The 21650-nt window shown below is 29.6% G+C and overlaps 5 protein-coding genes across 7 annotated transcripts in view; 2 read left to right on the top strand and 3 right to left on the bottom strand.

The window, feature by feature from the left end:
- Nucleotides 1–21650, top strand: part of LOC145185579 (RAC-gamma serine/threonine-protein kinase-like) — a 385494-nt gene that overhangs the window by 271074 nt on the left and 92770 nt on the right. The window lies entirely within an intron of this gene.
- Nucleotides 1500–2836, top strand: LOC149883751 (uncharacterized). 2 transcript variants are annotated; one of them, XM_090098969.1, is made up of 2 exons: nt 1500–1673; nt 1955–2813. In XM_090098969.1, the coding sequence occupies exons 1-2, from the start codon at nt 1598–1600 to the stop codon at nt 2545–2547; spliced, it is 669 nt and encodes a 222-aa protein (XP_089955095.1). In that variant the 5' UTR covers nt 1500–1597; the 3' UTR covers nt 2548–2813. The 2 variants fall into 2 exon arrangements, 1 of the variants encoding a protein (XP_089955095.1); XR_016456012.1 differs by having other exon boundaries at nt 1663–1800; nt 1955–2836.
- LOC149883752 (synapse differentiation-inducing gene protein 1-like) lies at nt 3120–6768 on the bottom strand. Of its 2 annotated transcripts, none has more exons than XM_090098972.1 (4): nt 6548–6768; nt 6316–6451; nt 6060–6215; nt 3120–3570 (listed from the first exon to the last, which is right to left on the bottom strand). In XM_090098972.1, exons 2-4 carry the CDS (start codon nt 6427–6429, stop codon nt 3415–3417), a joined length of 426 nt encoding a protein of 141 aa, XP_089955098.1. In that variant the 5' UTR covers nt 6430–6451; nt 6548–6768; the 3' UTR covers nt 3120–3414. The 2 variants fall into 2 exon arrangements, with proteins under 2 accessions (XP_089955098.1, XP_089955097.1); XM_090098971.1 differs by having other exon boundaries at nt 6316–6463; nt 6548–6765.
- Nucleotides 14807–16726, bottom strand: LOC149883753 (synapse differentiation-inducing gene protein 1-like). Its single transcript, XM_090098095.1, has 4 exons — nt 16492–16726; nt 16165–16280; nt 15911–16066; nt 14807–15076 (listed from the first exon to the last, which is right to left on the bottom strand). The coding sequence occupies exons 1-4, from the start codon at nt 16505–16507 to the stop codon at nt 14921–14923; spliced, it is 444 nt and encodes a 147-aa protein (XP_089954221.1). The 5' UTR covers nt 16508–16726; the 3' UTR covers nt 14807–14920.
- Nucleotides 18670–20907, bottom strand: LOC149883754 (uncharacterized). The gene is made up of 2 exons (XM_090098100.1): nt 20717–20907; nt 18670–18970 (listed from the first exon to the last, which is right to left on the bottom strand). Exons 1-2 carry the CDS (start codon nt 20771–20773, stop codon nt 18683–18685), a joined length of 345 nt encoding a protein of 114 aa, XP_089954226.1. The 5' UTR covers nt 20774–20907; the 3' UTR covers nt 18670–18682.

The following is a 21650-nucleotide window of genomic DNA, read 5'->3' on the forward strand; positions in this document are numbered from 1 at the left end:
AGCTTGTGTTTGTACTTCATTAAATTGGTGTTGCAACAAGACTAACTGACCGAGCAAATCAAACTATGTCCAAAATTTTGATTACTAAAACTCTTTCCTATTTCAATTCATCAATGATTTTATTTAATTTTTCATTCTTGATAAAACTCTTTAAAGCACTTGTTTTCGTTTGAAGATATTCTCACTTGATTAGGGTATAGGAAAAATTTATATAGTTAAAAATTGTGAGGGAAAAAAATGAAGTTAGATGAGTAGCTAAAAGACAGTTTTGAAAACAAAATGGGTACACCGAGTTTCCCCAATTCTTAATGACCTAATGATACCCTCAAGAGCACGGTGGCGGCTGTTTTATTTTTCAAGCAGTTGTACAGGTCCATCCTGTGTTTCTCATACTTCTCATCGCTCGATTAGTATATTTTCATCGCTCGATAAGCTATATATAAATAAAAATGAAAACTAACTAATAATGAATAATAATTTCCTTCCTTTTTCTTCCTCATATTAATGTTGATTGTATCTGATGTCCTATTCAACATTGATTCTAAAGATATTATAAATGATAAGAGCTTCAGACAAATAATAAGCTCGATATGGATTCATGTGAATGACAATTTGTCTAATAAATGTTTTTGATTCATAATTATTGAGTTTTCCAAAACCTCTTGAATAGAAATTGCACAGTTTTTTAGCAGTGGTTGTTACCCAATGAGAAGAGTAAAGTAGTAGCACTTTACATTTTGATTGCTAAATGAAAAACTTCATTCAAATAATAATTCAATATCGGAAAGTAATTTTTCTATTTCTAAAGTTAGTTCCTAAATATATAATAAAGCATTTTTTGAGTTAATGATAAAAAGAGCTTCATTTGGTTGATCCAAAATACGAGGTAAAAGCTGACCGTGTAAATGTTCAATTTTCTTTTTAAGTAGTTGTAATACATAGCTATCTCTGTCTTCACAAAAGAAGAATTGCTAACTCTATTTGTATTTAATTTAATAAGTTCTATGATTACTTCTCAAACTATTATTTCTTTTTGAATTCAAGAAAAAATGATGTCCAGTAAAACGTACTGAAACATACCGAAAAATCGATGTTTTGAAAATTTTTTGATAAATTTGCTTCGAACTTCAGCTAAGATTGCATAAATGACAATTTGTAGGCGCAAAAAGCAAGCCAGTCTTGGTAACAATGGGGAGAAAGTTCAAAGGTGCAAAGAACATGCAGATAGAAGAGGCAGTAAAATTTTGTATCAACCAACAATGTGTGAGGCTATAAGGCCTTGATGGCTGAATTCTATCCACCAATTAAAGATAGAGAATTTTTAAATTTCGATGTCAGTGATCGGAAATTCCGACTTTTTTTTTCGATATATCTGGACGTTAAAACTTCGATTAATAAAACGGCAATTACGTTTAAAAGTTAAGAAATACATTTTAATCTCATGACTTCCGCTCATTTGTTAAAAGAAGATAAAAAGTTTATCTGCAGTTCAAAACAAATCGGCTACATGCATTTTTAAATGATTGAAAACTTTATTATTTATTTTAATGTAGTGAGGGTTTTTTAATTTTAATTGAAATTCATCGGTATTGTTAAAATGAACATTTTAAGGGTGTTTATCTTTATATTTTTTGAACTTTTGGAAGAAAGTTATGAGCAAGTAACTAGTTCAGGTAAACAAAACACGAATGCTATTTCTGTAACGTATAGAAATTCTTAGTTCTTTTAGAGTAAGCCGCTTTGATGGAACTGAAAAATTTATCAAAATCGTATCTTTCACTGTTAGCAAATGTAATCTAAGTACGTCTATTTTGTTTAAGTAGACTTTTAATTTTCTGAGAAATCACACAACTCTTTGTTAGTATAAAATATTTTTTTTATACGTTGTCTTTTAGCCAAACATTCAACTGTATTTTTTTCCCTCGCAAGTTTTCATTATATTTTTTACTTATAGGCAATCAAGTGAGAAAATCTTCTGAGAAAAAAACCGCTCTGTTAATAGCGCTTCCTGTTGTAATTGCAGTACTCTTTTTATTGTTGGTCATTTTTTTCATTTGTATCTGCAGGCGTAGAAAGAGGATTGTAACTAGTAGCGTTAAGAGACAAGAAGAGAGTTGTTATATCAATAATACTGAACAAAGCAAAAATGCAAATGAGAAAATTAGTTTATTGTCCCGAAAAAAAACCCTAAATGTTTATAAAAATCCAAAGCGATCAATCGCTCCAGCAGTTCCAACAAATCAGTATGCTTCGCCTAAGACATTTGACGACAACCATGAATATTCTAGCATTCAGTTAGACTTTAATCGCGTGGCTAATGAACACGAGCAAACCAATTATCAATCTATTGACATGAACAACAAAAGCGCTACAAATACTTATTACGGTGTGTTGTCATGGAGAGAACATTCTCAGCCTACCGGCGAGTATTGTCCAATAAATAGTAATTACTCAGTACTAAAAAAAGACTGGGAAGACAGCAATAAATATGAACTGATGAAACCACGTGAAAATTCACTTGAAGAACGCATTTACGAAGCCATATAAAACTTAGATATTTTTTAAGTGCAAGCTATGATATTTTCGCTCTTTGATAATAAAACACATTCGTATTCTAAAAAAAGGGAATTGTATGCAATTCAATTTAGCAGCAAAAACCAAAATAAACTATTGTTTTGTTATCAGACCAGCTTATAAGTTTGTTAATGTACTTTAATTTGTTGTAAATTATCATTTAGTCAACGAAATACTTTTGATTTAACATACTAAAAGTTTATTTTTACACTCAACCTGACGATTACAAAATGAGTCAACAACACTTCAAATGAGTTTTTTATTTTTACACTCAACCTGACGACTATAAAACCAAAATAACAGAAAGTTGAATCATAACATCATAGGTTCTTTAAACTTTATTATGCTTTCTCAATTCTTATACAATATGCTACATTTATGTACCATATTATATAATGGGGGAAGGGGGGAGGAAGGGGGGAGAGGAGGAGAGGGGGAGGGGGAGGAGAGGGGGGAGGATAGAGAAGGCGGAGCTAAACTTGTCAGTTCAGACTTAAAAATGATTAGTTTATTTTTGCTCGGAGTATACAAGGAATAGTACAGCACCATTAAATAACTTTTTTTTACCGTCTTTATAGTTACACCATCCGCGTGCTTTGCTTTGTTACACAAATTTCCTTTATTATAAAATGAATAGTAAAAGCAAAACTTTCATTTGAAAAAAATGGAGAAATAAAAGCTGAAAATGTAAGAAATATCTGATTTTAAGGAAAAATTAAATGAATCTGCTAGATAAAGTGATATCAGATAGATTTATAAAACATCTTACAGCAAGATAATAAAAGCGATAATATTTACGTACAAAGATTTAAAGCTTTTTTTTTACACCGTTTCAGATGATCACGTGTTAAGCTTATAGTTCGAAATAACCAAAAGTCCGAATAAACTAAGATATACCACAATGCCAGTCGCAATAGCGAGCGAAATAATTCTTTTAGTATATTGAGAACTCTTTTCTGCCTTTGCTAAATCTTGTCGGTGAAGTGCAGATTCAACCTGACGGAAAAAAAAGTAATGTAATAAAAAATGAAATGATGTTCTTAAAAAAACAGAGACCAAATAAAATAGCAATTCGAAATCTTAAATACCATCTAAGTTATACTTTGTGAACCTTGATTACTCAAATGTTAGTTAACAAACAATCTATTTAACCTAAAATGATTGGTTATATTAGTGGATAAACAATCTATTTAAACTAAAATGATTGGTTACTTTAGTTTAAGTGGAGTGTTTCAATATTTTAATGATTATTTTAATAGTGATTAATTTAATTGATTTCCTCATTCATAATTCTGTGGAAAAAGCGCCACTTTCAAAAACGCCACTTCAACTCGAGTTTTGGATTTTACAGAAAATATAAGATTATGTTGGAATCTCATTTTCTTATTAAAAAATGACTTTCAAAAATAAGGGGAGGTAAAACCGAACGTAAACGAGAAGCTCCAAACATAACCACCTTGGTTATAGTTTCCTCAAAGAAAAACTATTTTGGGTTTTCTCAAAACGAATTCTTGTTATATTGAGACAGTTTACATAACAAATATCAAAGGATATTTGTTGAATCGTTAAAGCTCCTTCACTATAAAAATTTGTTCAATTTAATACTAAATAAGAAAAATTAGATTTTCAATACACAAAACTTGTTTGATAATCGTTATTATCTTTATATTTTATAAAAGAATAAATAAACTTTTTTACGTTAGATTAAGTTTCAACAAAGAATTGCGAAGATCATTTTTTGGCTCTAATTTTTTGTTATTAGTTTATCGATATCAAAGGTCTTTGATTTGAAGCCCTCATAAATGAGCGAAAGCTCGAGTCTCGTTCTGAGAATGCTTTACCTCGCAGTAGTGTGGCAATTATTGATGGCAAATTTTTATTACAGAAAAAAGTTGGTTATTTTAAATGGTTTTCATATGTTTTAAGTTTCCCTTTTTGCATTGTTAAAAAATAACACCTAGTAAGCAAAACCTTTTTTTTTTTCCTCCCTTTCCATTATTTTATTATATATGTCATCTGATTTTTTCCTCCCTTTCCATTATTTTATCATATATGTCATCTGATTTTTTGTACCACTTTTTGTAGATGAAATCATCAAAATTATATGTAAAGTTTGACGAAGGGGATCTAAAAGAATATTTATGATTTTTTACTCTTTAGATGTAACTGCGCAAATGAGGTGACTTTGAATATGACTGTTGTTATAATATTCAATTATGAGCTTCAAAGCTTGAAATAAAGTAAAAGTGAAACTGGGTCTTTATATTACAGAAAGAGTATGCTTATGTAATCAATGCACTGAAACCAATCAATTTTTTTTGATTTGTTCAATAAAAATCTTTTACAGTCGACACACACACTAGTATCTTCATGATTGACATCGGTTGAATGAATCTGAAATGTGAACATGAAATGTAGTTGGTGCACTTAATTCAGTGTTTTAAATGAAAGCAGTTGAATAAATCTGAAAATATTCACAGTATTATTAATTCAATTAACATAGTGCTATCTTTATCATGATCAGTCAGCCAGGTTTTGAGTAAGCAACCCAAATAAATAACCCAGTTTTCAAAATTACCTCATTTTATAAAACTCTTTTTATATCAGCCAGCCTAACAATTTAATACCCTGAGTGTTCAAAATGAATAAAAAACTTACTCATAATTTGTTGAATAAAAAAAATTTAATGGAGTTGAAAGAAAAATTCTGCGATTAAAGAGTTACAAATTTTAAAGAGTTATAAATTTTAAAAATTTAAAACGGTTTAATTACACTTTCGAAAAAATTTAAACGGTGTAAAGAATTAGCGCTGTTTATAGGAATGATGAAAAACATAACCTCAAGTTTATAAAAGTTCATTGATGATGCCAAGATTCATGTGAGACACTTTAATGCCGATGTTTTACGCAGATTTTTGGTGATCAAAATCTTGATATTTGAGTAATGAGACATACTCCTATGACCAGTAGTCGAAATGTGAAGAAGCATCTTACAATTTTCTACCTTCGGTAGCTATTTAGTATTAGAGACTTGTTCGGTTAATGATCCGAATAGAAACTTTAAAGTATATTATGTTTTGATATACAACGGCACATCTTTTGAAACCTTTTTTTGAAATACGGTTTACGTTCCAGAAATTTGTAACCAGCATGCAATTGTATTATGAAATATTTTGACTTAGTGCAGCTTAGGAGAATTTTTTTAAAATTTTTTATTTTTTTCTTATTTCAAGAAGTTATTACTTAAACAGTTTAACTAATTAAAAGATTATAAAATGATTTTAAATTATTCTAAAGCTATTAAATTACTAATAATAATGTTAAATAATTATAAAACTAATAAATGAAAGTAGGTTTTAGGGACATTTAGTCGTTGGTTCCTCGGTTAAGAAATGAGAAACAACAAAAAATTAATTCAATGTCATTTTTTAGTCTTACGTTACTGCCAAACCTTAAATTTTACTACATTTATAACAAATCTTTTACCTGATATGCTAGGTATATAGCAACAACACCTAGAGGCCAAAAACAGCAGACGCAAGAAAAAAAAGCAAGACGAAAGTAGCTGTCTGGAGGCTTAGCGATAAATGTGGGTTTAAAAACGACTGTAGGTGGTTTTAAAGTAGATTCTGGTTGATGTGTCTAAATGATCAAACAAAAGTTTAAGAACACGCTGAGTCATCAACTTTTGAAACATATAACTTTCAGTCAAACAAGGAGAGTCCACAACATTTTTACTTACAATTACTTGCATTTCATTTGAAACGGTAGGAGCAGAAGATGTATCCTGAGAGTCTGATGCTTGAGAATGAGACTCTTCAGGTGGAGGAGCATTTGAGGAATTATTGTAAGCCATGAGTTTATTGAATATTCTAAGTCTGTAAATTACTCTAATACATTAAATAATGCATAATATATAATACATTACTTATCTTGTAACGTGTTAAACAACAAAGATGAAAGGAAGTGTTCACCTTTTTTTTGTTTCATTTTATAAAAAGCAATTCTTCTTCAAACTTTGTCAATAACTTTAAAATTCTCGCTTTGTTTAACACAATTTGACAGCGATCGTTATTAGTTTTAAATGCTGATCTTAACATAAAATCTTTAAATTATCCTTCAATTTGCTTTTAATCCTTCCATGAAAACAATGCGTTACGTTTGAAAGGTCGCATAACAAAAGCTTAAAACTTTTGCGACACTCGCTCTATAGAGTCGAAATTCATACTTAGAAGCTGAGAGTAAAATGTTGTTGTTTAAAACAGCTGGAAAGTATTTTTCTTTTGGTCATGCTACCCTGAAAAGTCAATTTGGTTTTAAACAGGCATATTTGTTGAAAAATTGAACGGACTGAGTCCTGAGGATTGAAAATTTTGTTTTGGAGATAAAACCCTGGTTTTTGATAAAAACTACTTTTGACCTGCTGAGTTTTCTATGCATCACGAGACGTTTCTTAAGTTGAACTTGTAAACCAAAAGATGCTTATCAAAAATATCCGTTTTAATTACTATTTTTATTTATGCTGTTTTTTTAAATAATTGACGATGTCACCATCTCAGGTAACATACTATGCCAAGTTAGTCTTAACACCAGAGGTTATTTTTACTCGCTTTAATCATATTTATTCTATTTTCGTTTAATTATAGTTTAGTTGATAATTTGCTGGACTAAATCCGATTTTTAGTTTTGTGATCATTTCAAAGGGTTTTAGCTTGTGTAGTGCTCATTGATCTAGTTCATGTCTTTACAAAATCAAGCTTTATTGTTAATCTTTCGTTTTGCTATTTTTAAATTTTAACAAAACACTTTAAAGGAGAGTCAAGGCAATTTACATCAGAAAGTTGACTGTTTAAAGAGATTAAATGCAACATGTTTAGTTTTTAAAGAATTCTAAATATTTAATCATCATTTTTACCATTTGAAACAACTTTACTCAAACATATACTTTATACGAGTTTTGGTGTTGTTGTTAGTGTTGTTGTATTTCTATAACTTTTTATCATTACTGTTTTTTCTTTTTTTTTTTTGCTCTTAAAAGTGCAAACAAAACAATAATGACAAAAAATTTGACAGTAATGATAAAAAAGCTGAAAAGTTTGAACGCTTTCACCTCTGACTTAATCTCAGTGAACTGAAGTAAATCCAGCACTGAATACCGGTGGAGCAAATTCTTCTTATGTGCAACAAAACCCAGTGTATATGTTTCAGTTCTAATATTCAGAAATTTGTTTTTAAAATAAAAAATTATATTTTTTTAACAAATAATTAATTTTACGGATTCTTATAAAAGAAACAAAAAAAGAAAAAAATTTAAACAATAAAAGAAATCATAAATTTATCTCACGCTTAAAATTTTAGAATTCCTGATCAAAACATCAGTTAAAAATTCGATAATCGATTATTTTCTTCGTTTGACAAAGACCAACCAGTGATGCCGATTAAAAAAGAAAACATTTGTTTTATTACCTGGTCTGTAAATCAATAAATAAAAGAAAAATCATTAATCAAATTATTTTAATGTCATTTAAAAACATATTTTTCCAATTGCAATTAACTTATCAAGTTGTATATAGATACTTTTTTTTTCTCCATAAAAAGTGAGTTGAAATAAGTAGCTGACTCCAAATATATTTGCTTGGGCTTACATTCTTATCAAACAACGAGTTTATTACAATCAACGGCTATTAGATTACACGATATCCTGTGTTAGATTTTTACACCTAATTTTTATCTAAGTTTTTAATCAGGTTACCGCATTCAAGCAAAATACAAGATTCAAGCTAATCTTGTTATGAAAAGGATCAGCAACTAGATACCCAATCAGCACTAACGTTTTCTCCTATTAATGCTTTCTTTAAAAATGACTTAAAACTTCTTGGTGAGGTGATAAATAAATTAGTTGCAGTTGATGGCTTCAACCAAATTGTGAATAGTGTTCTGCTTAGAAGAGCATTTAAATCAAATGTTTACACTTTGCCAAAAAGTCCAAAAAAGGTTCAATTTATGACAGAGTATGGTAAAACTATCACCATTATTGAGCCAGGAATTTGAAAGATTCGAGATTTGACAAATCTACTTAGATTAGAAACAGTTATTACGTAATTCTGACCTCACATGGATTGAATGATTTCTGATCTCTCGGAGTTATTCGTGTTCATGGAAACATAAAAGCTGAAAAAGTCGTTTAACTTGTTAACTTAAAATTGTCTAAATTCCACCTGATTCCAAAACTTTTCACTGAACTTAATCATTTGAATTATACATTTGGTCAGTAAACCAATGGTCTGACCATGAATAAGAAATGAATTTACTAATATTAAGGAGTCTCTTCTCTATGGTAGAAGTATGAATGCCAAAAGAGCTGGCATTGCTCTGGAATCCCATCTTGTATTACTTAAGTTTGGTATTTTCAAAACTTCACTATAGGAAATATTCCAGATTTTTCAAAAAAATCGGAAAACTCGAGTTAAATAAAACAGAAATTTCACATCAATACGCCATACTGTTGTTTCAGTAATCACTTCTTTACCATTCTTGAAATTCTTCCGGAGCTGTTAGTAGTTATAAGTTTCCTAATAAAATGATTTTTGACTCAGTCCAAGATATATGTTTGACTCAGTCCAAGATATGGTGTTGACAACTAATGAATTGTTAAAGCGTTCGTTTGGTGTTTGATGCTAGTTCCAAATCATTTGGACCATCACTAAACGATTGTTTTTATACAGACCCATGTTTGACAACATCATTATTCTGAAGTCTTTCACGTTTCCGTTCAAAAAAAAATTGCTTTTCTGGCTGATATTAAGAAAGCGTTTCTTCAAATCGGACTTAGTGAAATGTGTCGCGATTACGTCCAATTTTTATTCTATGATGACGTAAAAATCTTAATTTTAGTATGTTATCAGATGAAAAACCTGCGGCATTTCGTCTTTGTAGAGCAGGGTATTAACTTTTTTTTACAACACCTATATTACTGACCTATATTACCTTTTAATGAATATTTATGTATAACAACTGAAAATCATATTAATATGCATTAAATTTTCAAAAAGGTCACTCAATAATAAAAAACAAAAATAATAGTAATCATAAAAACAATTTTGTATTTCTAATTGCAACTTTTCGAGGCAAGTCTTCAGCAACTTTTACTGCTCTTTCAGCACGCACATTGCTGCGCTGGATGTTTGCGATATTTGATGGTTCTTGTACAATGTGTCTTCAGACAAATAAGATTTTTCTGGCAATTACCAACTTTCTTGATATCTACTTTAAAATTATTAAAATATATATATTTTCCAAAACCATATTTGGTACCAATCACCAGTAACAAAATTACAAAATACTTCTAGTTGTTCTCTAGATGAGCTAACAAGAAAATAACTAAAATACTTCTAGTTGTTCTCTAGATGAGCTAACAAGAAAATAACTAAAAAATGCATAAATTGCTCTTGAAATCCATATTGAAATCAACTAATGACCAACTTCAAAACTCTATCTAGAACATGATGTTGACGTGAAATATACTGTGGTTAATCAAACCTAAGGTCACCGAAATTTTTTTTTTGTAGTCTAGTTACTGCACCATTTTTTTCCCCCAGTATTCTATCTGTATTTTATAAATTTTTTCTTCACTTGTTGGCTACGTACCCTTCAAATCAGTTAAACAATTGAAAAAAAGAAGCTTGAACAAATTTTTTGGTTTTCTTAAATGTTTATCAGAATCTTTTGTAAGATTTCCAATTTTACGATAAACAGATTGCTTTCATGAAGTTGAAATTAAATTTTTTGCCCTAATTCCAAGCAAACTATTTTGATTCGACTTTGACTTTTCTAAACACGCAATTGATTTGAATCATTCAATCACTACAGCTTTAGATTTTTAAATTTGAGTTTAAATTGTCAACACTGTCTTTACATTTTCTAATAAAAAATTTTTTTCCAACTTTTCTTGTTTTTGCTTAATAAATTATTTGTTTGCTTATATGACATTCTAAAAAATAAAGTGTTAATTAAATTATTCAGCTAAGTTAAAAAAAAAAAAAATTGAAAAAAATAAGTTTTCAAAATATAGATAAACTAGCTTCGATTTGCATCATATTTAATATTACAAATATATTATTATTTGTGTATGATAATGTTTTCAGAGATGACTTTTAGTGTTTTATTTATTTTATTTACTTGGTTTTTTAATTTATAATTCAAGAAAATGTGTTTGCTTTGGTGGGTGACTATACATAAATACTCATCTACTAATACTTCAAAAATTTTATATAAACTATTAAAAGTCAACATCATATTGTAGAGTTTTGTTTGGTGTTTTCTTCTTCGCCGTTTTTACTAAATGGTACTGGTTTCAAAAATTTTATAAAAACTATTAAAAGTCAACATCATATTGTAGTTTCATGAAGAAAAGTATTGAAATTGTTATCCCTCTTACGTTTTTAAACTTTTAAAAAGCTTTCATTTTGATGATTTGAATTCTTGCACTGATGAAGTTAATGATGGCATAAACTTTTATAGGCGCTGCAAATCGGTATTAAAGGAAGGCGGCTTCAACATTCGAAAATTCGAACCAAACTCTAGAGTATTTTGTGAAAGTGACTTTATATCTATCTGTGAATACGGTAGCTCAGTACACGGCTCCGGATGACGTTAAGCAAGAGTATCAGAGCGAATTATGAGAGTGGATAAAGCAAGACATATTTCAAGTTGAAAGCAGATTAGACCTGTGGCCGTATAAAAACAGTGATGTTTAAGAGCAAACGGTTTTGTCTGATGCGACTTGGATTTGGACTTAATGTGGCACCAATGATCATGAAGCCCGTAGTGAGCGCCAACGTTGAACAAGATGACAAAGTAAAAAAAGGGACATCGACATACCTAAATAGTATTTATGTTGACGAAAATGAAGTAAGCATGAACGGAAGTTATATAGGAGGACGGTTTTCTCCATTTGTGGACAGTTCGTGAATCACTTGCCAATGTGCGGTTGGTTGCGCATTTTTGCGGCATTATTAAGTTGAAAGTAGTTTCTTCGACAAGTGGGTAGGATGATTAGTTTCATGATATAGGGGTGAAGTGTGTGCTGAAAGAAGTGTAAAATTTGGTCAGAGAAAATGACCCTGCTCGTGGAGAATGGGAAGTATGTAGAAATGAAGGAAAATTATGAGTTGATGTCAACTCTTTGGCATTAGGAACTCTTGTCCGAATTGGAGGAGTCACTGTTGAAGACGTGGACGCACAGTAAATTTGAAGTAAAAAAAAATTGGAAGAGATTAGGCATGGACATCACTCATTACAGAGGGGAAAATTTTTTGAGTTTATGATCCTTCAAGATTCGCATTGTGGGATCAACTGCCACACTCTCAGGGAAGCGCAGCTGTAATTCAGCACTTCCAGTAAATATTTATAAAAGAGGAAATATTGATGGACAATGACACTGCATTTAGAAGTGAAGAGACTAGAAGATTTCTGGTCTCTTCACTTTTAAATAAGCATCTGCGTCTCGTTATTTTTTTTATTCGAGACGAGACGAGATGATGATATCCGGGGCACAATTTTTAAAATCCGAAAGAAAATTTATTGTCCCGGTTTATGACTTTATTTCGGGACAGTTTAATCGTCAATTTTTTCCGGGACATTTCTTGTCTCGTTATGCATGTTCCGGTTCATTTCGAGAAAACGATTCCGAGACGCAGACCCTTACTTTTAAATGCAGTGGGGGTAAGAAGAAGGTAAGTTTGAAGCTTAAAGTCGCTTGCTGTCTTTCGGGGAATGCATCATTGAGAGAAACCACCAAACTGTAGAGAGAGGCGGAGTGGTTAAAATATTTCATATTATAGGCTGCTACTACTGGTACAACGTCTCAATGGGCAAAGAGGAAGTGAGTCCAATTAGTAAACTGCATAATTATACCAAAAGGGTCAAAGGAATGTATGGAAAGATTAAACTGTCAACGAACATACTTTGAAATTCTCTGTTTGGCAAGAATGTTTGGCTAAAGCTACCCGAGGTAGGGTGTATCGCAGCAAGTAGTGGAGGTGGAATTGATGCTGCGTCACGAAAAGCACAGTAGACCGAGAAGCGGAACACAGCATACCCGAATAAGCGATAAGGCAGATGTGGAAATAGAGGCTGGTGGTAATGGTGTAAGATACGGCGAAAACATCGAAATCACAGCGGTAAGCGAGGACGCAGATCATCTTGAGTCTGGCGGCGTGGTCCGAGAAACCGAAGTCTCTCTGCATAGGAGCAGTTGCCCTTAAATACAACGAACCTTGTTACTCTTAACTTTAATTCCTAAGGATCAAGGAGGAATGTAATTACTACGCGCAAGCAATTAGGTAAAGTGAAAATAGACGTAGTTCCCCATACTTTGCGTGGTTTTTTTATGAAAATACTTGAGGTATATTTGTTAAGTAAAAATTTAAAGCGAAAGCTTTTGTAGAGGAGAGTTTTCTTTATGAGCAAAAAAGATTTATAATTATAACGTTGTGTTCTCTGCGAGAAAGCTACAGTTTTCACCGCAGTCTTCATTATATTTTTTCTTAAAGCAAAACAAGTGATAAAATACTCCATTAATTACGCTTCCTCTTGTAATTGCTGTACTTTTGTAATTGCTCTTGTAATTGCTGTACGGTATAAAATAATTTTTTTATACGTTATCTTTTAGCCAAACATTCAACTGTAATTTTTTCCCTCGCAAGTTTTCATTATATTTTTTACTTATAGGCAATCAAGTGAGAAAATTTTCTAAGAAAAAAACCGCTCTGCTTATAGCACTTCCTGTTGTAATTGCAGTACTCTTTTTATTGTTGGTCATTTTTTTCATTTGTATCTGCAGGCGTAGGAGGAGGATTGTAACTAGTAGCGTTAAGAGACAAGAAGAGAGTTGTTATATCAATAATACTGAACAAAGCAAAAATGCAAATGAGGAAATTAGTTTATTGTCCCGAAATAAAACTTTTAGTATTTATAAAAGTCCAACGAGATCAGTCGCTTCAGTAGTTCTAATATATGTTTCGCTTAAGACATTTGGCAACAATCATAAATATAAAGGCAGACAAAAATCACGGTAAAATAATAAAAATAGAATTCTTAATAAGCATGTGGCATTTTATTGCTGTTCTCTTTGTAGTTTTCTTTTTTTTTTTATATATATTTCTTTTTTTTTTATTACCGAAATTTTTGTCTGTTCTTATATTAAACTAATCACTTAAACTAATCACTTAAACTAATGGCGAGTGATTAACAAACCAACAATCAATCCATAGACATGAACAAAAAAGCTTATACAAATACTTACTACGATGTGTTGTCATGGAGAGAAAATTCTCAGCCTAGTGACGAATACTATCGAATAAACAGTAATTATTCTGTATTAAAAAAGACTGGGAAGACAGCAATAAATACGAACAGATGAAACCACGTGAGAGTTCACCTGAAGAACGCATTTACGAAGCCATTTAAAGCTTAGATATTTTTTAAGTGCAAGCTATGATATTTTAGCTCTTTGAAAATAAAACACATCCGTAGTCTAAAAAAAGGGAATTGTATGCAATTCAATTTAGCAGCAAGAATGAAACAAAACTTTTGTTTTGTTATCAGACCAGCTTATAAGTTTGTTGATGTACAATAATTGACGTAAATTATCATTTAGTCAGCAAAATACTTTTGAATTGCTTTACTTCAAATGAGTTTTTTTTTTTACACTTAACTTTACGATTATAAAACCAAATAACAGAAAGTTGAATGACAACATTTTAGGCTAAAATGTTTTGTTTTTTTTTGTACGCTTTCTCAATTCTTATACGATATGCTACATTTATATAACAAAAAAACAAAAAAAAAACAAAAAACAAATACACACACTCATTTACTTCACTTCTTATTTGACCATAGTATTATTAGTAAGAAAGCAATATTAAGTTTTTGTGGTTTAGCTGTGCATATTTAGTTGGGGAGGGGGGGGGAGAGGATATAGCAGGTGGAGCTAAACGCGTTGCTTACCGCATCAGTTCAGACTTGAAATGATTCAGCAGTTACTAAATAGTAGTTATGGCAGTATGACGGAAAGGTTTAGAGTGATCTTTTTTAGAGATTAGAATATAAAAGATATTAAAGTCTTATTTTGATCTTATTTTAAAAAAAGGTTGTTTTTTTAAGATCATAGATTAACAACATGAAATAAGATCATTCCGCGAGACCCGAGAGATCATTTAATATTTAGGCTATAAAGTGAGATCAGATAGATCTATAAAACATCTTACAGCAAGATAATAAAAGCGTTAATATTTAAGTACAAAAGGTTAGCAAAAAATTTGTTTTGTTTAATTCGCTTCAGATGATCATGTGTCATATTCATAGTTCAAATAAATTAACAGTCCGAACAAACCAAGATATAGCACGATGCCAGTCGCAATAGTGAGTGCTATAGTTCTTTTAACGTTTCGGGAACTCTTCTTTGCCTTTTCTAAATCTTGTCGATGAAGTGCAGATTCAACCTGACGAAAAAAATTAAAGTTATTCGTGGCATTCTTAAAGATACAACGAGACCGAACGAAAAAGCCACGCAATATCTCAAATACCATCTAAATTATATTTAGTGAACGCTGATTATTCAAATGTTAGATAACAGACGGTTCCATACTCTCTGTTATCTGATGTTAGAAGAATTCACAAAAAATGTTGTAATCACATTCTTGAATAAATTGTTTTCCAAAAGATTTTTAGAAACTGATAGATTTTTTGAAAACTTAGATTTTGAAAACTTACAAAAACAAGAAAGAGACAATTATATATAATTTATATTTACACAATATATTTAAACTAAACGCCACTAGGAAATTTCAGCTTGAGTTTCAAGAAGTGAGTTAAAAAAGAATGTCATCTTTACGTGGATCATTTTTTACGGCACGAAATAAAATTTTATCTTGTCTTTCAGACGTAATTAGAGGCCTTCCTGACTTTAGAGAAATTCTATTGTTATTTCTTTCCTTATATCTCTCTTACAAAGGTATTGGAATTTTATTATTTTAGTTTTGCCAGGATACTTTTGCACGCGCAAATTTCAATAAAATGAACTTTTAAGATTAGATTGCTTAGTTTAGTAAAAATTCATTTGTTTTTAGAATTGTTATCAATTTTTTAACATTCCAGTGAAAAATATTGGACTTTTTATTCAAAAGTTATCTCAAGTTATGCGCTTGTCCGGTTACTTTAGCACGCTACTCTATGTTAAACAGTAACACGCAGGTTCTTCTCTATTCAATGTCAGTTTTTAGTATTACGTTGCTGTCAAACCTTAAATTTTACTAAATTTGTAACAAACCTTTTACCTGATATGCTTGGTACATAGCAAGAATACCTAAAGGCCAAAAGCAGCAGACACAAGTAAAAAAAGCAAGACGAAAGTAACTGTCTGGAGGCTGAGCAATGAATGTGTGTTCAAAGATGATTTTGGATTGTTTTAAAGTAGATTCCGGTTGATGTGTCTAAATGTTCAACAAAAGTTTAAAAATACGCTGAGTCATCAACTTTTACAACTTTAATTTTCAGACAAACGAGGATAACATACAACAATTATACTTACAATTGCATGCATTTCATATGAAACGGTAGGAGCAGAAGATGCATTCTGAGAGTCTGATGATTGAAACTGAGAATCTTCAGGTGGAGGAGTATTAGGGCAACCCGAGTAGTCATATGCTTCAAAATTTAAAAAAGAAAAAATTAAAAAGATATTTTTAGCTTTGCTTTTTGCTAAATGTTTTCAAATATTAGGGAGTTATTAAGGAATTATATTAAATCATAAGTTAATTAAATATTCCAAATCTGTAAAATATTCTAATGAATGATGTATAATACATTTTAATTGTCTTCTAAGTTATTAAATAAAAGGATGAAAGGAAGTGCTCACCTTTTTCTTGGTTCATTTTCTAAAAAGCAATCCTTCTTCAAACTTTGTCAATAACTTTAAAATTCTTGCTTTGTTCAACACAATTTGACAGCGATCGTTATTAGTTTTAAATGCTGATGTTAACATAAAAATCTTTAAATTATCCTTCAATTTGCTTTTAATCCTTCCATGAAAACATAGCGTTACGTTTGAAAGGTCGCATAACAAAAGCTTAAAACTTTTGCGACACTCGCTCTATAAAGTCGAAATTCATACTTAGAAGCTGAGAGTAAAATGTTGTTGTTTAAAACAGCTGGAAAGTATTTTTCTTTTGTCATGCTGCCCTGAAAAGTCAATTTGGTTTTAAACATGCATGTTGGGTCAAAAGTAGAACGGTTTGAGTCTATTTTGTTTTGGAGAAAAAACCCCTGTGATTGTAGAAAACAGACACTTTTTAACCTGCTGGGCTTTCTTTGCATCACGAGATATTTCTTAAGTTAAACTAGTAATCCGACAGATAGATGCTCATTAAGAATATCCGTTTATAATATTAGTTTTAATTACTACTTTTATTTATGTTGTTTTTTTTTAAATAATTAGTGATGTCACCAACTCAGGCAACATGGAATGTCAAGTTGGCCTTTAAACCAGAGATTATTTTTACTCGCTACTCTATTTAAAACTAGTTATAATTTATGTAATAATTTGTAGGAGGTTCATATATAGGACTATAAACGATTGTTAGGTTTGTGATCATTTCAAAGGGTTTCAGCTTGTGTTTTGCTCATGGATCGAATTCATATCTTTATAAAGCCAACCTATTGATCTTTCTTTTTGCTATGTTTAAATTTTAACAAAAAAGTTTAAAGGCTAATCAAGGCAAATTATGTCAGAAAATTCACTGCTTAAGGAAATTAAAAGTAGTATATTCAGCTTTTAGATAAAAAGTTGACTGTTTAAAGAGATTAAATGCAACATGTTTAGTTTTTAAAGAATTCTAAATATTTAATCATCATTTTTACCATTTGAAACAGCTTTACTCAAACATACTTTATACGAGTTTTGTTGTTGTTAGTGTTGTTGTATTTCTAAAACTTTTTATCATTACTGCTTTTTTTTTCTTTTTTTTTTTGCTCTTAAAAATGCAAACAAAACAATAATGACAAAAAGTTTGACAGTAATGATAAAGAAGCTGTAAAGTTTGAATGCTCTCACCTCTGACTTAATCTCAGTAAACGGTTAACTTAAATAAATCCGGCACTGAATATCGGTGGAGCAAATTCTTCTTATGTGCAACAAAACCCAGTGTATATGTTTTAGTTCTAATATTCAGAAACTCATTTTTAAAATAAACACTAATTATTTTAACAAATGATCAATTTTATAGATTTTTATAATAGAAACAAAAATATTTTTAAGTATATGCGATAAATTTTCGAATCAGTGTTGACGATTAAGAATAAAAGAGTTTCTTTTATTTTCTTGTCTGTAAATCAAAAATTTTCAAATTTATTTTGGTTAAATTATCACTCATATTAATTTAATGTCAATTAAAAATATGTTTTTTCAATAGCAGTTAGTTCATCAATTTGTACCCATTTTCTTTTTTTTTTCCATAAAAGCTGAGTTGAAATAAGTAGCTGACTCCAAATATATTTGCTTGGGCTTGCATTCTTATCAAATAACAAGATTATTACAATTAATGACTAATCAATTACTCGGAAACCTGTTTTGGATATTTGCTCCTTATTATTTGCTGAGTTTTTTAACCAGGTTTCTTTTTATATCTTGAGGTTAAGCATTGTTTCCATTACTCGGCAGAAAAAATTTACTCGGGAAATTTTAAATACACACGGGTATTTTCTGGATAATTTTATCAATTACTTTAAAGAGATATATTTAAGAGATATAATAACTTTAAAGAGATATAAGGTTTATTACTTTATATTGTCAAGAAGATTATGATAAACAACCATCATTAAAAAATTAATAAAATTTTAATGTAGGGATTATTCCTAGCCCAAAACTTTTCTCCCATTAGGACTTTAATTTTTCAGTAAAAACGTTTTTTTGTTTTTTTATTGCAAATAATGTTTTTTTTTCTTCTTCTGTTTCTTCTTCCATTTGTTTGATAATTTCTATTGAGCTTTCTTGTACCAGGAAAAATCTTTATGTTGATATTCGTAAAAACCAAAAATATAAAAAAAAAATATTATTTTGCATTAGTTTCATCAACTTTTACAAGTAAGTTGATTGTATCAAACAAAAGTGTTGGCTTTTTTGGTTTTATAAGAATAGCAGAAGTATAGGAAAGACGACGGCTAGACGTTTTTGATTTTCGCTGTTCTTCTATAAGGTGATCTGAGCCAGTGCTTTCTGTGTTTTTGCTAAGTGGTTGTAATATAATCAATTTATTAAGCCTAATACGTGCATCGTCAAATTGCTTTTGAAGATCTTTTATTCTCAAAGCATGCTTGGAGTTTTGTGACCGAAATTCCTTCTAAAATAAAAAATACAATATCAAAATACACACAATGAATCAATATTATCGAAGCAGTACTAGAGTACTGCTTTAATAATACTGATTCATTGTGTTAAGTTAGTCAACATCATGTCGAAAGTATCTTTTACTCTCAAGAGCACCCATTTTATAGCAGAATGAAATAAATAAAGGAATGTTTACTCATTTGGAAACATAGACTGAAATAAAAAAAAACTTTTTAAAAATTTCTTAAAAATTACATTCAAATTAAAATTATATTTTTTAAATTCTCGCTTCTATATTTTTTTTTTATTATTATTTTTGATTGTTGATAATTATGTAGTTGGAAGCTTGTATGTGTATACGTACAATATATATATATATATATATATATATATATATATATATATATATATATATATATATATATATATATATACCCTAAGAAGCTAGCACGCTTTTATCGAAACCAAATTTAATGATTGATATCACTTGTTAAATTGTAAGAAAAGAAAATTTTTAAAAAAAGATTTTATAGTCGAGTTTCCTCGCGCCTGTTATTTAATATCATGACGTCATTCTTTTTTAAAGATATTGAGCTAAATATGAAAACCTGTCAGAATAGAAAGAAGTAAGAACAAAAATAAGTCCGAACAAAAAAATCGCTGATCGGAAAAACGTCAGAACGGAATAATGTCAGAACGAAAAAAAGTCAGAACGAAAAAAACGAGATTTAATTAATTATAATTCCTGTTTATAAGAACTTAGATTCACATTCTGCTATAACTCGACTCAACTCGATACTTACTTTAACTCGACTCAAATCTATTTTAGCGAAATAATTCAATGATTCACACTGTTAAGATGGTTTTAAGGTATAAACAGTTAAACTGTTGAGATGTTTTTACGGTAAGAACAATTTATATATTGTCGCGCTTCAAACTTTATTTTACAAAATATAATCAATAAAAAATCCTCGATGTGAATTTTCAAAAAAAAAAAAAGATAATTAAAGACTATTTTGGCTCATGGAGGCGATTTTTATTACCACATTAAAAAAAAAAATCTTTTTTGCTTCATTAAAAATATTTTTTTCATGGTTGTTATTGCGAAAACATTTCTCCAGTTCAAAAAAATAGATTTTAAAATGACAATGATTATAAATCATTTTAAAAGATTCAAACAATATTGGAGTGGTTTCAAAATTTTCTATTAAAAATACTTTTACTGATAACGTTATGAAAATTACAAAATAATTTATTAGTAAAACCAGTTTAACCCCTGTCTAATCAATTAAAATCCTGAAAATTAAAATGTAAGAAGCGGCCTTGAATGACAGAACTGACTTAATTTTCACTATTTTAGAAAAAGCGGAAAAATTTTATTAAATAATAAATAGTTTCCGCTAAAATAATTTCCCATATGATTTAATTGCTTTTCATATTGTCTAGTCATATATGCAAGCCTTTTTAGAGTAATGGGTGGGGTGAGATGGGAAAGGGTCCCCTGTTTTTAATATCTCAATTCTAAGAAGTTATACTGTTTAAACGATTACAAAGCCGCATTGTATTTCTATTTGTATTCTTACATATGGAGGTTTTTACAGTATTCGCAAAAATCCATAGTTTCAAATGAGATCCAGCCATTGCGTAGGACTAACAAATCGTAGTGAAGTAAGTTTTTAAAGGTAACCTAATGCTTAAAGTACATCTTAAAAAATAACGATTTTTTGATTTTAAGTTGTTATAGACTTAGAAACCTTACCAAAGTTTCTGTTTCATCAACAAAGTCACACAACTTGGTAATGTCTTGCTTCTCCATTTTTTGCAAATTTACAAATAATCAGTTGTCTTAATCAGATTTAACATTGATGATTTAAAAAATACGCTAAATGTTCTTTTCATGCATTTAAAACGTCCGCAAATAATTTTGTTTAGTTATGTATTTAGCCCTTATCTCTAAAAGCATATAAAACCAGACATTTAAATGTAGCGTTGTCGTTTTGTGACTTGTGACAGAATAAAAGATTAAAGAGAATAAGGTAAACAAATGGTTATAATAAAAAAGGCAAGTAATTTTGTTGTTTGATGTAACATTAAAATAGGAAAATAGTTTTCTAAAAGGTTTATTTACAGTGAAATTTTTGCGTGTATTCGAAAACAAATTATTAAGCGTTAATCATGTCAAGAAATATTTCTTGTATAAATATGTAAAAAAAATTTTTTTTTTGAAATTATAAAAAAGAGATGTAAAAAAGAAATATTAAAAAATATATACAAATAAGTAATATAAAAAAGAAATCTATATAAAAAACAAAACAAAAAATTAAGAATATGAAAAGCAATGCAAAAAGTTTTAGAGAATTGTCCAATCTTCGAAAAAATGTTTTCGAACGTAAAATTTGGTTGGGAATATTTTTTTTTAATATTGAGCAAACAGGCTGCATTTTTTAAGTTGGCTTTGGTAAGGTATACAAAATATTTAAGGAGATAACTATTTTTAACTATTACTGTTAAATTTTAATAGATATAAGCTATTGTAAATTCGATTTTTTTAAAAGACCTGATAAAGAAGCTAACACTTTACTTCTAATTATTCTTTAATAACGGAAAAATTGTGAAATTTAAAATGCTAAATATGTTAATTTATGCAATAATGAAGTAAGGTTGAGGAATTCAAACTATTTCCGGAGAAATCA

This window comes from Hydra viridissima, unplaced genomic scaffold (genome assembly GCF_058129835.1).
Source record: "Hydra viridissima isolate aposymbiotic clone 2 unplaced genomic scaffold, HvirCarnegie_v1 scaffold_9, whole genome shotgun sequence".
Taxonomy (NCBI): Eukaryota; Metazoa; Cnidaria; class Hydrozoa; order Anthoathecata; family Hydridae; genus Hydra; species Hydra viridissima.

Bases quoted from the DNA above. Each gene is read 5' to 3' on its own strand.
- LOC149883751 (XM_090098969.1), top strand. From the start codon at position 1,598: ATGAACATTTTAAGGGTGTTTATCTTTATATTTTTTGAACTTTTGGAA. The intron at 1,674-1,954 runs GTAAACAAAACA...TTTTACTTATAG, and splicing joins TGAGCAAGTAACTAGTTCAG to GCAATCAAGTGAGAAAATCT.
- LOC149883752 (XM_090098972.1), bottom strand. From the start codon at position 6,429: ATGGCTTACAATAATTCCTCAAATGCTCCTCCACCTGAAGAGTCTCAT. The intron at 6,216-6,315 runs GTAAGTAAAAAT...TTGATCATTTAG, and splicing joins CAAATGAAATGCAAGTAATT to ACACATCAACCAGAATCTAC. The intron at 3,571-6,059 runs GTAAAAGATTTG...TTTTTCCGTCAG, and splicing joins CTATATACCTAGCATATCAG to GTTGAATCTGCACTTCACCG.
- LOC149883753 (XM_090098095.1), bottom strand. The intron at 16,067-16,164 runs GTAAGTATAATT...TTGAACATTTAG, and splicing joins CATATGAAATGCATGCAATT to ACACATCAACCGGAATCTAC. The intron at 15,077-15,910 runs GTAAAAGGTTTG...TTTTTTCGTCAG, and splicing joins CTATGTACCAAGCATATCAG to GTTGAATCTGCACTTCATCG.
- LOC149883754 (XM_090098100.1), bottom strand. From the start codon at position 20,773: ATGGAGAAGCAAGACATTACCAAGTTGTGTGACTTTGTTGATGAAACA. The intron at 18,971-20,716 runs GTAAGGTTTCTA...TTTTTATTTTAG, and splicing joins TTGATGAAACAGAAACTTTG to AAGGAATTTCGGTCACAAAA.